Below are 15,240 nucleotides of genomic sequence, written 5' to 3' on the forward strand. Positions count from 1 at the left end.
ATATGGTACTGATCTCTTGAAACGAGTTTAGTATAAATATGATAAATTTATTACATATATAGCATGATACTTTTACATAAAAGCCTGTATAATTTACTCTAAAATTATAAAGCTGGTTACATAATTAAGAAGGAAAGGTGTGTACCAATTCATACAGTAGAATGTAGAATCTGGTGTTAACCAAGGTACAAGTCAAGGCCAAGCAAGTGGTCCTATATATATGCTACTACTGTATTTAGCAGCTAACTGCAAGTATAGAAACAAGTACAATTTTTGCTTTCACTTTTTCATGAGGTCCCACCTTAACTTGAGATTCTAGAGAGTAGGGAGGATGGTGCATTTTTTTTTTTTCCTTTGCCAAAGAAAAAACAAAAAAGAAAAAGGAAAATTTCAGGGTCCACCTTGCTTCTATATTTTTAAAACGGTGGAGGCTGAATAAGTTCCAAACTTATTGAAGGAGACAAAATAGAAGGTATTCTTATTCTATTCCTTACCTCCAAATAGTTCCATGCAAGCATCTTCTCACAATTTTATTTTTCTACCTTTTCTTATATTTCAAGGTGCTCTAGTCAATGGAATCTTTTCCTTTTTTTTTTTACAATCAATTAAGTTCTTTGGTGTCTCTATCTGCATATATACTTGAACATGTATATTATACATAACATTCAGCAAGACCAAATCTATCATATATATATGCTACTAAAGAACTATATATGTACCTTGAGGACTCATAAAATGATCACAAATATCTAATAATTGATGAGGAGCAAAAAATTTGATGTTGTAATAACTCCCAAGAATCCTCCATTAGAACAAATATAAAGGATAAGTGTTGGAGTTCCAAGCTGAGAGGAATATCAGATTCTACAGAATAACCAAGTCAGAAAAAGAAATAAAATTCTAAAAAATAATAATAATAACCCGCTTTCAAATCTGGGAATATGATTCCCACTTTTTTTTTGGTCTGGGAAACGAATAAGAATGATAATTGGGTTAAAATTGGATCAATACTAGAACCTAATTATGAGTTGCCAGTTAAGAAGTAGGTATTTTTTCATGAATTGTATTTGTTAACATCAATATTTTTTTTCCCCAGTACAGATATGCATGTTCATCTATATAAATAGATTGGTCAAGCTATAGTACATTTGTTAATAGAAAATAATTATACAATTTTCTATTTATTTTTTCTTATTTATTTTTTAAGGGAAGTTGTATTGCAAAGAAATTGTAATGGAATTGGAATAATGTTTTAGCACTATCTTAGAATGGAAATTAAAATTAGAGAAAAAGGGGTCCACAAGCACAAACACAAAGTGAGGAAAAAGTATAGTTATAAGGAACATAGTCACATACACTATATCTAATAATAATATTATTCAGGTCACCGAACATAAAAGGATTGAGTGTTTTCCATTGGTTCTATCAAAGATTCCATTCTACCACATTGGTTCCTCCTCTCTCCATCTTTCAGATATAAATACATGCTTCTTCATGTGCTTTGCGCTGAGGAGTAGTAGTTTGCACTGAACAACAAGAAGAAACAAGCACAACAATTTAGCTAGGTTCACTCATTGATCATCATTATATTATCTGATATAGCAAAGTGATCTGCAGATAATAGAGAGGTAAATGCTCAAACAATATAATGGTTCTCATATCATTAGAGGAGTCCGCCACCTCAATTATAGTTATAACCGGGTTGATAAAATGTGTTTGCAGGTGGAAGAATGTACCATCATCATCATCAAGGGAAGAACATCCATTCTTCAAGTTCAAGAATGGCAATGTCTTCTGAGAGGCACATGTTCCTTCAAGCTGCTGGAAATGGTTCCGGGGGTGACTCTGGGCTTGTGCTCTCCACAGATGCCAAGCCTAGACTGAAATGGACACCAGATCTTCATGCCAGGTTCATAGAAGCAGTTCATCAGCTTGGTGGAGCTGACAGTGAGTAACTTACTATATATCTATAAATTCACACTAATAACTAATAACTACATACATCTCATCATAACAATAATAATATATATTGCTGCTGCAGTTACATATACAAACCACAATTTGACACCATGTCACTTGTGGATCATCAAATAAAATGAGCATGGAGATTTTTCAATTCTCTAATTAATGCATGCTTTACAAAAATCCTTTTTTTTTTTTTTTTCCCTTACAGAGGCAACTCCAAAAACAGTGATGAAACTCATGGGAATTCCCGGGCTTACCTTATACCATCTGAAGAGCCATCTTCAGGTAATACAAGAGATTCGAGTTGGTTTATGTCTGATATTTTTAGTGTTATATATGTATATGATCCTTCCTCTCAAGTTAATTGACTCTCAACTATATAAATTATTTTGAATATAGCATATGGGAACTTCTGTTTTAATGCTTTTCTTCCCCCCAACAAAAACTCAATTGTTTCGCCATAATCATGAAATCACTAGTCTCTTGATTTCCAAGCCCTGTGCACACATGCGTGGTTATATATATTTTTAGCAAATTCATAATATATTATTTAAGGCTGCTAAACATTTTCTTGTCTGGTGGATCAGTGTACATGCTAAATTGCTGTATAAAGAAACAAGTTTCTGTACATATACGATGTGCATATGCAAAGAGCTACAAATAAAATCCAATAAATAACTTGTATATGGTACAAAAAGAATTAATGATATCCTTTTTCCCATTTTGACAACAGAAGTACAGACTGAGCAAGAATCTGCAAGGACAAAGTAATAACAACGTGCCTCACAAAATTAGTAAGTGAACAATCTCTCTTTTCATAATCTTATTATGAAACCACGCACGAATTGAAGATCAGACTCATGTTATTAGTATGTCACACAAAACCAGGTGCAAGTAGTGTATCTACGGGAGAAAGACCCTCTGAAAGCAATGGCACTCACAATCATATGAACAACAACACTTTAAACACTATTCCGTCTTCTCCTCAGTCGTCGAATAACAAGTAAGAAATTAAAAATTTTTCACATACATGCTTCTTGTATATATATATATATATTCAATCAACATTCTGCGAGTAGTGAGGTTTCATAGTAGTAATTAATTATTAAACTTTCATTATTCTGCTTGTACCAGAGATTTACACATAAGTGAGGCACTGCAGATGCAGATAGAGGTGCAAAGAAGGCTAAATGAACAACTAGAGGTGTGTATGTGATACCCTTTACCAACTTAAATAGAAATTTAACTTTGCTTAGCATCGCACACCTCATTCAATTATGGATAGATCAGTTGAGTCGTCACCCTAATAGTATACGATACTATGATTAATTAGTCCCAACTTAAATACCATACCATGCTTTCACTATATTCATCCCATAATAAATCAAATTAAACCACTTATGATATTATAATATACATTAATAAACACAGACAGTGTATATATATATTTGGTGTATGTATGTGTATTCAAAAAGATATTTTCATCATTCATAAAAGAAAATAAAAATGAGTTCGTTCTAATTAAGAAGGAAATTGGAACGGGTTTGACAGGTGCAAAGACACATGCAGGTGAGGATAGAGGCACAAGGGAAGTACCTGCAAGCAGTGCTGGAGAAAGCTCAAGAAACACTTGGGAAACAGGATTTGGGAGTAGTAGGGCTTGAAGCTGCAAAAGTCCAACTTTCTGAGCTTGTTTCCAAAGTTTCCTCTCAGTGCTTGGAGCTTCAAACCAACAACAACCACTTACCAAATAATAATAATAATGACTGCTCCATGGACAGTAACAGTTGCCTCACATCAGAACAAGAGAATCTAAGGCCCTTCATCAATGGCCACCACCATAAATTCATGTTGGAGAGAAACACCACCACCGCCACCACCAACTTTCTGACGCCATTAGGGAGCAAGAACAATAATAGTAACAGTGCTGAGAGAAGAAGCTATGTAGTGGAGAGAAGTCCAAGTAACTTGTCTATGAGCATTGGACTTGAAAGGGAGACAGAAGCAGCGATGATGATGAGTAATGAGAAAGGTTCTCATCATCATCATCATCATCATCATCAAGATTATACGTTGCCACCTTCTTCTTACTTTTCAGCACCAAGGCTTGACCTTAACGCACGTGATCAGGATCAAAGTCATGAAGCAACTGCTGCAACTTGTAAACAACTGGACTTGAATGGATTCAGTTGGAGCTAATTAATGATAGGTAGTAGTGACATACATACATACATACATGCATGCATGCACGGTTTCAAGCTGTGGTTGTGGCTGTGAGGCCAAAAGTTGTATAGGAACATATATCGAACAGTTGGCATGCCAGTGCAGCGAACTACTATATATTATACTGTGTACAACAGTAATTAATATTGCCGTCACAAGTGGGAATCGGGGTAACAAGAATAGAGAATGCATGAATGTACAAGGCAAATGTATTATTACTTAATCATACAAATTAATTATCAGAAACTATATATATGTATGCAAGTACGAGAGTTATAAGTTAATTACTTTTTGTAATTTATTTAATAAGTCGAAAGCTGAAACCAAATATTAAATGAAATAAATAATAGTAGAATAGTATTGTTTTACTCTCTAATAAGCTGCTGGGTTGTTTGGTTATGGATCAAGACATGCAAGCCTGATAGATTTTACTTAGCATGAACAAACTCAAAATTGCGTGTAGTTGCAACTAAAATGAAAGTATGAAACATTCAAGNNNNTGTTGCCGTGTTGGTCGTATGATAAGTAAAATAACAATTTTTGGTGATCCAATTGAATTTGAATATGCGCCCATAGTATGTTTGTTTGTTTTAGTCCAAAACCTTTTTATTATTCTAGCATTCAAAATTTTTATTTTCCAAAGGATGTTGTAGACTTTAGATACTGTATGCAATTTAATTTTTGGTAGATGACAAAAAGGAGGTTAGTGACTAAAGTTGTTGTATGAAATGAAAGATGTGTTACATGTGCATGGCGAATCGGGTCGGGTCGGTCACAATTAACACTTACCCTTCGTCTCTTTCTGTGTGTATATAAATATAAAATAATAAAGAAAACAGAAAGGCACAGCATTCCTTTCCCTTTGTCTCGTGAATCACTTGGCTTTCTCCGCTGCCACCAACCACCGCCGTCTTCTTCATCCCCTTCTCCCTCTTGTAAGCCCCTTTTACTCTCTCTTCATTGCCTTTCTCACATCTCCTATTCGTGAAACACTCTGATCCATTCTTTTTTAAATGATTTTGTCAACCCTTTTTGTTACTATGCTGTTTATTTAACTGTTCTTCAGATCCTTAGGGAACTTGCTTATTGTTTTCCATCTCTTTTGCTCTTTTTTCTCCCCTATAGTATTGGGGGTGTGTCTTTCATGCAAAGGAAAAATCTTTGTTTATTTCTTGATGTAATTATGTGGTACTGTTACAGTTGAAAGGTCTTTGCTTTTCATTGTATTTGTGTTTTTGGGTCAAGTGTGTGCATGTGGGTGTGGAGTTTGAGCATAGTTTTGTTTGAATAGTTGGAGCTTCGAGTGAAGAGCAGAGAGCTACCAGCTTGCTTCTTCTCATACTGCTCCATAGATCAAATGGCCTCTTTTTATACAACGGAATGGAATCACTTCCATCTTTTGTGTAACTTTTGTATCTGGCTTAAATTCATGCAACATTGCAACGTGAATCTGATTTGCCATTTGCTTTTAGGATTCAACTTTTTTTTTTCTTACCTTGCCCTCTGTAATTTTAGATGCAGCTGTGCTTTACCCTGCTCTCTGGGAATAATTTGAATTTTTCTTTTGCATGTTGACTGTGCTTGCTACCAAGTTGTAATTTGATGCCATAAATATGGACAAATCATTATGCTTATGTCATATGCGGTGTCTTGTTATGTTTTTTTTATAGTGAAATTATCAAAGGATCCTAGAAACGACAGTCCTTGTTTATGCCATTCTTAAAATAATATTTATGTAATGATACCAGAGTTTGTGAACATCAACATTGTTAATTGCATACCCATGCTTTGATACCTACTTTCAGATTTTGTTGTTTTGACGAACAATGCACCGTATTACATATAGCAATTATACAGTTGCACTTAATATACAATTTTAGTCTGGTGTTTTGCATATAATGAATATATTTGCCTAGAAGTGTTAATCTTATTACCTTTTACTCAACTCGAATCGGTTTCAAGTATATGTATATATTGTTTGAACTTTGCTTTGTGCTTGATAACTAGTCCATTCTGTAAGAAGCTAATGTTATATGAATGAATTTGTTTTCAGGGTAGTCATGGCAACCCTATCAACTGTGAATCTTTCCCCACAATGCACGTTTCAAACTGCAATCCCAAATCGATCCAGCGCTGCCATGGTGAAGTGCCCTTCCTCCATTGGGTCGGTGAGGAGTGTTTCCAGATCATTCGGTTTGAAGTCGTCCCATTCATCCAGAGTGACTGCCATGGCTGCTTACAAGGTTAAGCTGATTGGCCCGGATGGACAAGAGAATGAGTTTGAGGCCCCTGACGACACTTATATCTTAGATGCAGCCGAGAATGCAGGAGTGGAGCTCCCTTATTCCTGCCGCGCAGGAGCATGCTCCACCTGTGCAGGCAAGATTGTCTCCGGCACTGTGGATCAGTCCGATGGCGCATTCCTCGACGAGAATCAACTGAATAAAGGATTTTTGCTAACCTGTGTCTCCTATCCAACTTCAGATTGTGTGATTGAAACTCACAAGGAAGGCGATCTATACTGAGAAATGGGGACTGGGAATCGTAGCTAGACTTTGCAGCCAAATTTGCTTGTTCTGTTTTATCATCATAAAACCTTTGTTTTGGGATTATTAGTGACTTGGGATATGTGTTTTACTACCTCCTGTTGGAATTTAAATGTGATAACTGATAAGTGTTACTATAACTCTAGTTGGATTTTTCGTGTTTGGTGAATTTCAAATGTGACAGAAAAGAAAAATGACTTTGTTGCTCCTTATCGAAGCCTTGAAGGCCAATATCTAGTTAAGAACTAGTGTTGTTCAAATAAGTATTCCTAATGATGAGAAATGAGGCATTTGCCATGTTATAACAATAAAAGAATGATGTAAAGAGATGGAGATCCGAAACACGTGCCATGAGCCGTCTCTCATGGTCATGGAGATGGAGGGCGTGAGGTGTTCAGTTTCAAGTTTCAACATTGAGCATGTGATGTGATGTCACCACTCACTACTCACTTCAAGTATACGTATGTTGACAAATGTGTAAATACTAAATACTTACAATTATTATCATTACAAAGAAAGTCTCAGCATTCTGTCTATGGCCAATAACAGAAGCCCCTCCTTCTTCCTCACTCTTCTCTTCCATCTACTAACCATTTCAGCTTCATTTGTGCAAATAAGTTCCCTTGGTTTTGGAATCAACTATGGCCAGATAGCCAACAATCTCCCATCTCCATCAAGAGTAGTGCTTCTTATCAAATCACTGAACGTGACTAGGATCAAGCTCTATGATGCTGATCCGAATGTGCTACTCGCATTCTCCAATTCCAATGTCCAATTTGTTGTTGGCCTTGGAAACGAGTACCTTGCCAATATGACAAACCCTTCCAAGGCTCAATCATGGATTCAGCAGCACCTTCAACCTTACCTTTCACAAACCAAGATCACCTGCATCACCGTTGGAAATGAAGTCTTCAACACCAATGATACCCAGTTAATCATGAATCTCCTGCCAGCAATGCAGAGTGTTCATGGCGCCCTTGTTAATCTTGGATTAGACCAACAAGTTACTGTCACAACAGCACATTCTTTCAACATATTAAGCAATTCATACCCTCCTTCGTCTGGTTCGTTTAGGCAAGATCTGCTTCAATATATCCAACCTCTTCTTGCTTTTCACTCGCAATTCAATTCACCTTTTCTCATCAATGCATACCCTTTTTTTGCATACAAGGACAACCCAAGTGAGGTTTCTTTGAGCTATGTACTATTCGAGCCCAATCCGGGTTCCATCGATCCCAACACCAATCTCAACTATGACAACATGTTGTATGCTCAAATTGATGCTGTGTATGCTGCCATCAAGATGCTGGGCCATACAGACATTGAGGTCCGGATTTCAGAGACAGGTTGGCCTTCTAAGGGTGATACTAATGAAATTGGAGCCTCACCAGAGAATGCAGCAACTTATAATGGTAATCTGCTGAAAAGGATAGAGCAGAAGCAAGGAACTCCTGCAAATCCATCAGTTCCAATTGATATTTATGTGTTTGCTTTGTTCAATGAAAATTTGAAGCCTGGACCTGCATCAGAGAGGAACTATGGCCTTTACTATCCTGATGGCACCCCAGTTTATAACATTGGATTGCAGGGTTTTCTCCCTGAGATGGTTATTGCATCCAGTTCTAATGTAAGTAGATACTACTCCAAATCTTTGATCTTAAGCTTCTCACTTAATTTGTTAATTTAGATTTCCTTTGTTATACCTACATACCTTCCTGTCAAAATTCTCACATACACTTTGTTTTGTGCATCTATATCTGATAATTCCATTGCTCTTAATTTGCAGGGTTCTGCTGTTAATTTTCTTGCCTGTATAATTACATGCTTTATCTCCGCTTGGGAGCTTTTGAGATTGTGACATTCAGAAGGAAGGGTCAATGTAAACAGGATTCCCGAATTCATATACATGATTCTTTTGACTTTTGAGACAAAAGTTATTCAAGGTGAGGGGAAAAAATATCATCCCTACATTTTTTTTTCCTTTTAGTTTTTGGTGGTTAATTTCCTTGTAATTTTATTAGCAAGGGAATTGATAGTATTATTTGATGCATTACTATTTCGATTGGAATAGATCTTTTTCTTATATTTTATTATATGTTAATTTTAACCAATAATTAAACATTTTTTTTATGGATCATATGCCATTTTGCTATATTGAGTAATGATAAATAATCAACACAAAATCATATAAAATTCACATGAAAAAAAAACCTTATTCCCTGTTTCATTTGAGTATTTGTGAGATAATATGTGAACCACAAATATATTTTACTATTTCTAAAACTTAAAATAAAACTCTTTTGTTTGTATTTAAAGTGTCTATGATCATGAATATGTAATAATTGTTGTAGTGTAGGATCCATTCTATCTTATCTGCAAATAGAAATGATGATGCAGCTGTGTCTGTGTGAAAATTCAGTTGGAGGCTCAAAAGGGAAAGGGGTTTCTATGCAACCATTGTATTCTTGACTTTATTATAGAGTTGTATACAAATTTAAACAATACGAAAATCATGTGATGGGAGAGTTTTGGAACCATACTTCAGAAATCCTCTGCCTAAATAATATGAATTGAAGCAGAACCTGTTAATGCTGTCCAATTAGTGTTATGTTATGTAGTAAGTGGATTCTTATGCCGCCATAACCACCCCAAGAAAAACCTTCCTCTACTCGTTAATTATTATATATGTCACATCATTTGGGCACGTATTTTCTTTCAAAAATTTATGGTTGTAGTAATTTTCTATTAAAAAAAAAGTAATCCTATATGTACACCAAAATCAGCCATCAAATTTAGCTATTAGTATAAAATACATGTTGGAATACAAATACACATTGAAAATAAATTAAACCACACATATATTTATACACAAATACATTGGAGACTGATTTAGTGGCTGATTTTGGTGTATAAATAGCATTTTTGTAAAAAAAAATATGATACAAGGGTCTCCAACTTGCAATCATGCATATGAATGAAATTCTCCTTGTCTTAAGCTATAAAAGAGTCCAAATTGGTTGCATCAGATTGGAGGAAAAGAATAGGTTTGATGATCCTCATGCCAAAAATTCAAACCCCACAAGCTTTTGTCCATGATTGTGAACCTTATCTCCGATATGACATAACCTTTCTCCAATAATTTTGTCTTCCCACATGAAGTTAAATTTTTCTGGATCATACCTAGCTGGGGTAGTTGATAATCAATTAACTTCCACAGTGATTCATTCACGTACAGTATTGGAATCAAATCCAGTTCACTAGTTTACCATAGAAGTTGATTAGTAGATGATTTCTATTATCTCCAATGTTTTTGTGTTGCATAAAAGACACATGTGGAATATTCTAGAACGTGAGGGTAACAAACAAGTGAGCTGGTGATCGCTTATATATAGACATGGTGGGACTGGGATGGTCCAGGCCTTTGAAAGTGAACAGCATTTGCTCCTTATTTCCCTGGTAACAATGCTGTCAGAGAGGATTGAATTGGACAATTTATCTCTGCCTCAATGATCATATGCTTCCATACGTGAACTTTTGGTGAATTCAAGAGGCCTTTTCTTTTTTCTTTGATGTTCCTGATATAACGCAGATATATCTTAACACTTGTCAATTGTCAGCAATATTAACATTACTAATACCACTAGAGAAGATTTAATAGGTTAACAATTTTTTAACCAATATGTAATCCATAGGTTTTTGTTTATTCTCTCTCCTTCATAAGGGATCCTCTTGAATATTTCTCTTTTCTTCTTATGTTAACCGCATTGTCACACACACTCCAACGCTACCGTGTCGACATTCGAATTTACTAAACCTCTTGAGTTAAGACTAAGTCAGCTTAACTTTCAATAATTAACAAGAAAGTTAAGAACACAAGAGAAAGGAAGTTTTGGTGGAAGAATACTTTATTGCTCAAGTCAAATGACTCACACATTAACTCTCATTCTCTATTTATAGTCATCCACCTCTTCAATAGATGGTTAGGATTAAATCTAATTAACGGTCTAGATTAATCATTTAGAACTTTCATTATAAATATCTGTCTTTCCATATTTCTCTAAATACTTTTAGATTGTTCTATATTACTCTTTATACTTTCTAGAGTCTTCTAGAATTTTTTAAAATATTTCAAGACCTTCTAAGACATTCTAGAACGTTTCGAAATCATCTAGAACATTCTTAAATATTTTAAAAAACTATACGGACACTATTAAATCTAACATTCTAAAACAACGTACTATAAAATTATTGGTTAAGAGAAGGAAGTAAAATTGACACGATGGTAATAATATAGTTCAATTTAGAGAATTATACACGGATGAATTCCCCTAGGTAGTGCATATGTGGGGGAAAGGCGTGGATCTAAATGTAATATATATTCATTAACTAATTAATTAATTAATGAGGTGATTACAAGAGAGAGACAAAAAGCAGTAGAGATTTTATTATTTTATAAGAAAAAGTCTAGGAGACCATCAATTTTGTTAAATTTTGGCTAGCATGTAATTAGCAAAGAAAAGTGAGTCATTAGATAAAATCTTACACTAATCTCACACCATTAAAACCATCTTGATGGCTATTTAATGGCTACAAATTACAAAAATTGCTAACCCCCTAATATTTCTCATTTTATAATAATTGTTGGAAGGAAAATGATGCAGTTGCGTAAAAAGTAAAGGCAACTACTCCCATGAAGATGTCAAAAACATGTTCCTATGATGATTCTTATTTAAAAAGTGTAACTTATTTGTTTAGCAACACTTTAAATAAGAGTAACACTCTTATTTCAAATAAAAATCAAACCCTACAATCTATCATCAAAATAAATATCTTCAAAATAAATATCTTCACGTGATGATAATCATAAAATCTTGGAGTAGCCACCAAAAGTAAAAAGGCAAGGCATGCAGCATGAACAACAGACGGACAACATTTCCACCATCATCCATGCATTTTCCATGAAACCCACTCTTCGCCCACTCTTCGCACTTCTCCTCCTCTTCCTAGCCACCCTCACTTCACGGGCCATGCTCCGCCGCCCCCACACGCACCTCAACTCCACGCTCCTCCGCCACGCCGCCATCCAGATCGCCGACCACAACCTCAACCACGACATCCGGAAGCTCCTCGATGGTAACTTCGGCAGCCAGCTCCGCCTCCGGACCTTCATCTCGTGGCGGCGGATCATCCATCACGACGTCGCTAGCGCCGGAGACAGATCCTCCTCCCGGAGCACCATTCCGGCGACGCTCCGTTCCCCTCTGTTCTACCGTTACTGGCTTGATTTCCGTAAGGTCCTGAACGATTGGGCGAGGAAGAAGCGATTCCAAGCAAATATCATGGATGAGCTGATTCGGTTGGTGAAAGCCCCCATTGACAAGAAAAACGGTATCTTGGATGGGAATTTACGAAAATACGGTTCTTGTGCGGTTGTGGGGAACAGCGGGATCCTGTTGAAGAGTGATTATGGTAGGTTGATTGATTCGCACGATGCAGTGATAAGGCTGAACAATGCGAGGGTGAATAACTTTGAGAACAAGGTTGGGAAGAAGACAACAATATCATTTGTGAATAGCAACATTGTGCACCTTTGTGCCAGAAGAGTTGGGTGCTATTGCCACCCTTATGGCTCTCACATCCCCATTGTTATGTATATTTGTCAGGCCGTCCACTTTCTTGATTTCACTGTCTGCAATGCTTCCCACAAGGCTCCCCTCTTGGTAACTGATCCCAGGTTTGATGTCTTGTGCGCAAGGATTGTCAAGTACTATTCATTGAAGAGGTTTGTGGAGCAAAGTGGCAAGACCTTGGACGAGTGGGGGAGTGCCCATGATGGGGCTCTCTTCCATTACTCTTCTGGATTGCAGGCCGTCATGCTTGCTCTCGGCATTTGTGATCAAGTTAGCATCTTTGGATTTGGTAAATCAGCTTCTGCCAAACACCATTATCATACCAACCAGAAGGCTGAGCTCCATTTGCACGATTACGAGGCTGAGTATCAGTTCTACCGCCACCTTGTCGATCGCCACAACCCTATACCATTCCTCTCAGACAACTTCAACCTCCCCCCTGTTGTTTTTTATCACTGACTCTTGCCTATCATGTTTTCCATCTTTATCGTGACTGAAATTCTTAGTTAGATGCGTAGATAGCGAGTGATAATTATAAGCTACGGAACAGTGACTCAAGTTTCAAAGATTTGTAATGTCGGAAAAAATTGCGTTGTATGTAGCTAGCGTTGATAACACAGCAAGTGTAATTTTTTGTTAGTTCAATATACACTGAACGATTAGGCATGCCATATTGCCATTATATCTGCAAGGAGGAGTACTAGGGACAACACTTTTTTTTAAATTCTGTCAAGCATTTAATTATTAAAAAGAAATTGAATTATTCTATATTATTAAATATAATTTTACACCATTAAAAAAATTATTAATAATTAATTGATGACTAAAAATCACAAAATTTATTTGGCTGGACTTTCTCCATCTTACAAGCCTACAACTTGTCTTCTTTTTTATTGTTACTCGGTTGCCATCATATTCACTAAATAACTTCATTCAATGGCGTGTAATCTAGAGAGGGAAACGGCTAGCATCTCTTGTGTGTTATTTATATAACCAAACATTTATTAATGAGAGAGTGTTGCATTGTATGTAATCCTCAATCCTGTTATGTCATATCATGTATGTTCAACAAAAGAACACTACGTACTACATACTGGTAGAGTTAGAAGGCCATCTACATATTGTGAGGACAAGAACTTGGCACCCAATACTTACAACTTCATACAAACTTTTTTTTTTATTATTCTTTATATACACATTTTTATGCTAAAGTCAATATCCTAATTCCTAAAAAAAAATTGATTGGAAAAAAAATCTAAACAAATAAAAGTGTACACCAATTTCTACTAGGATTTTTTTTTTATTTTAATGCAATGTCAAGTATTTTTTAAAGGGGGTGATATACATTTTATTTTTTATTCCGTAAACATTGAAAATGAACATTGTTATTCTTCATTCTTAATGTTATTTGAGACAGTCCGCAGCCCTGAGAAGGTGGAAATACAAAAAGGAAAATTCCACAGTTTTGGTCTTTTTTTTCTGATTCCGCAGAAGAACCTTCTGCGTTTACGCCATCGACAACTTCATCCAAACGCGTTCACCCTCTTTCCCCAATTACATCCTTACCTCAACAAAACCGAAATCCTCCAAAAGAAATCAATCTTTTAGGGTTTCTAACATTCCAATCGCAAAGTAATAATTTTAAAAAAAAAAAATCCCAAACTTACTTCAAATTCAATCGCACTGCTGCTTTATAGGGCTCCAAGTTCGTCTATGCAAGAGAAACAAGAAGAAGGAAATCGAATAGAAGATGTATAGTAATTTCAAGGAGCAAGCGATAGAGTACGTGAAGCAAGCGGTGCAGGAGGACAACAATGGCAACTACGCCAAGGCCTTCCCTCTCTACATGAACGCCTTGGAGTACTTCAAGACCCACCTCAAGTACGAGAAGAACCCTAAGATCAAGGAGGCTATCACGCTGAAATTCACCGAGTACCTTCGTCGTGCCGAGGAGATCCGTGCTGTTCTTGACGACGGTGGGCCTGGGCCTGCCTCCAACGGGGACGCGGCCGTTGCCACCAGGCCCAAGACCAAGCCCAAGGACGGAGAAGGAGGCAGCGGAGGTGGGGACGGGGAGGATCCCGAGCAGGCCAAGCTGAGGGCAGGTTTGAACTCTGCCATCATTAGGGAGAAGCCTAACGTCAAGTGGAATGACGTGGCGGGTTTGGAGAGCGCCAAGCAGGCCTTGCAGGAGGCGGTTATCTTGCCCGTTAAGTTTCCTCAATTCTTCACTGGTGACTCTCTCTTGCCCCTACCTTTTTTACATGACTGGTTCATAGCTAGATGACTAGCTGTTTCTTTAGTTGTCATAATCTTTTTACTCCAATCCTTAGTACATTTATCCAAGTTAATGGAATGTGATCATGGTTGACAATTCAGAATTTGAACATTGGCATTCCACGATCCTACTTTAAATGTGGTGAATGCTGATGGATGATGATGATACAGAATTATTTCTATAATTGCAATATGCGTTGACTGTGACTACTCTGTAGCAAGGAGGTGCTTGTGTTTATGACAGAATACTGTTGAATTTGTTTGTTTGGTTGCAAATTTTTTTATTTTTTATTTTTATTTTATATATGATACAAAGCAAGGAAAGCAATTTTTGCAAATTTGATTGGATATTGTGTGTGTTTGTGTTGATGCGTTATGAGCAGGATATTATTTAGCTTGTTAAGTTTGTTTGTCTCTTTTTATTTCCTTCTGTTTATTAAATGTTAAATTAGTATTGGCTTCTGCTATGGCCTATTTTCAGGTAAAAGACGGCCTTGGAGAGCTTTTTTGTTGTACGGACCACCCGGAACTGGTAAATCATATTTGGCCAAGGCTGTTGCAACAGAAGCTGACTCTACATTTTTCAGGTATACTTATTC

At 36.5% G+C, this 15,240-nt stretch overlaps 5 protein-coding genes across 7 annotated transcripts in view; all 5 read left to right on the forward strand.

The window, feature by feature from the left end:
* Positions 1,370-4,472, forward strand: LOC107629325 (myb-related protein 2-like). 3 transcript variants are annotated; one of them, XM_016332090.2, is made up of 7 exons: positions 1,370-1,628; positions 1,723-1,947; positions 2,174-2,250; positions 2,699-2,759; positions 2,836-2,968; positions 3,100-3,169; positions 3,535-4,472. In XM_016332090.2, exons 2-7 carry the CDS (start codon positions 1,731-1,733, stop codon positions 4,162-4,164), a joined length of 1,188 nt encoding a protein of 395 aa, XP_016187576.1. In that variant the 5' UTR covers positions 1,370-1,628; positions 1,723-1,730; the 3' UTR covers positions 4,165-4,472. The 3 variants fall into 3 exon arrangements, with proteins under 3 accessions (XP_016187576.1, XP_016187573.1, XP_016187575.1); XM_016332087.2 differs by having other exon boundaries at positions 1,387-1,628; positions 3,517-4,472; XM_016332089.2 differs by having other exon boundaries at positions 1,392-1,628; positions 2,854-2,968; positions 3,517-4,472.
* Positions 4,990-6,944, forward strand: LOC107629324 (ferredoxin, root R-B1). Its single transcript, XM_016332086.2, has 2 exons — positions 4,990-5,123; positions 6,242-6,944. Exon 2 carries the CDS (start codon positions 6,249-6,251, stop codon positions 6,711-6,713), a length of 465 nt encoding a protein of 154 aa, XP_016187572.1. The 5' UTR covers positions 4,990-5,123; positions 6,242-6,248; the 3' UTR covers positions 6,714-6,944.
* Positions 7,067-8,669, forward strand: LOC107629322 (glucan endo-1,3-beta-glucosidase 14). Its single transcript, XM_016332084.2, has 2 exons — positions 7,067-8,361; positions 8,521-8,669. Exons 1-2 carry the CDS (start codon positions 7,270-7,272, stop codon positions 8,590-8,592), a joined length of 1,164 nt encoding a protein of 387 aa, XP_016187570.1. The 5' UTR covers positions 7,067-7,269; the 3' UTR covers positions 8,593-8,669.
* LOC107629323 (beta-1,6-galactosyltransferase GALT29A-like) lies at positions 11,624-12,841 on the forward strand. Its single transcript, XM_016332085.2, has one exon. It carries the CDS (start codon positions 11,639-11,641, stop codon positions 12,821-12,823), a length of 1,185 nt encoding a protein of 394 aa, XP_016187571.2. The 5' UTR covers positions 11,624-11,638; the 3' UTR covers positions 12,824-12,841.
* Positions 14,208-15,240, forward strand: part of LOC107629321 (protein SUPPRESSOR OF K(+) TRANSPORT GROWTH DEFECT 1) — a gene marked incomplete at its 5' end in the record, with an annotated part of 3,642 nt that continues 2,609 nt past the window's right edge. The window contains 2 exon segments of the mRNA XM_016332083.2: positions 14,208-14,598; positions 15,123-15,228. Coding sequence (XP_016187569.1) covers positions 14,208-14,598; positions 15,123-15,228 — 497 coding nt within the window.

This window comes from Arachis ipaensis, chromosome B03 (assembly GCF_000816755.2).
Source record: "Arachis ipaensis cultivar K30076 chromosome B03, Araip1.1, whole genome shotgun sequence".
NCBI lineage: Eukaryota > Viridiplantae > Streptophyta > Magnoliopsida > Fabales > Fabaceae > Arachis > Arachis ipaensis.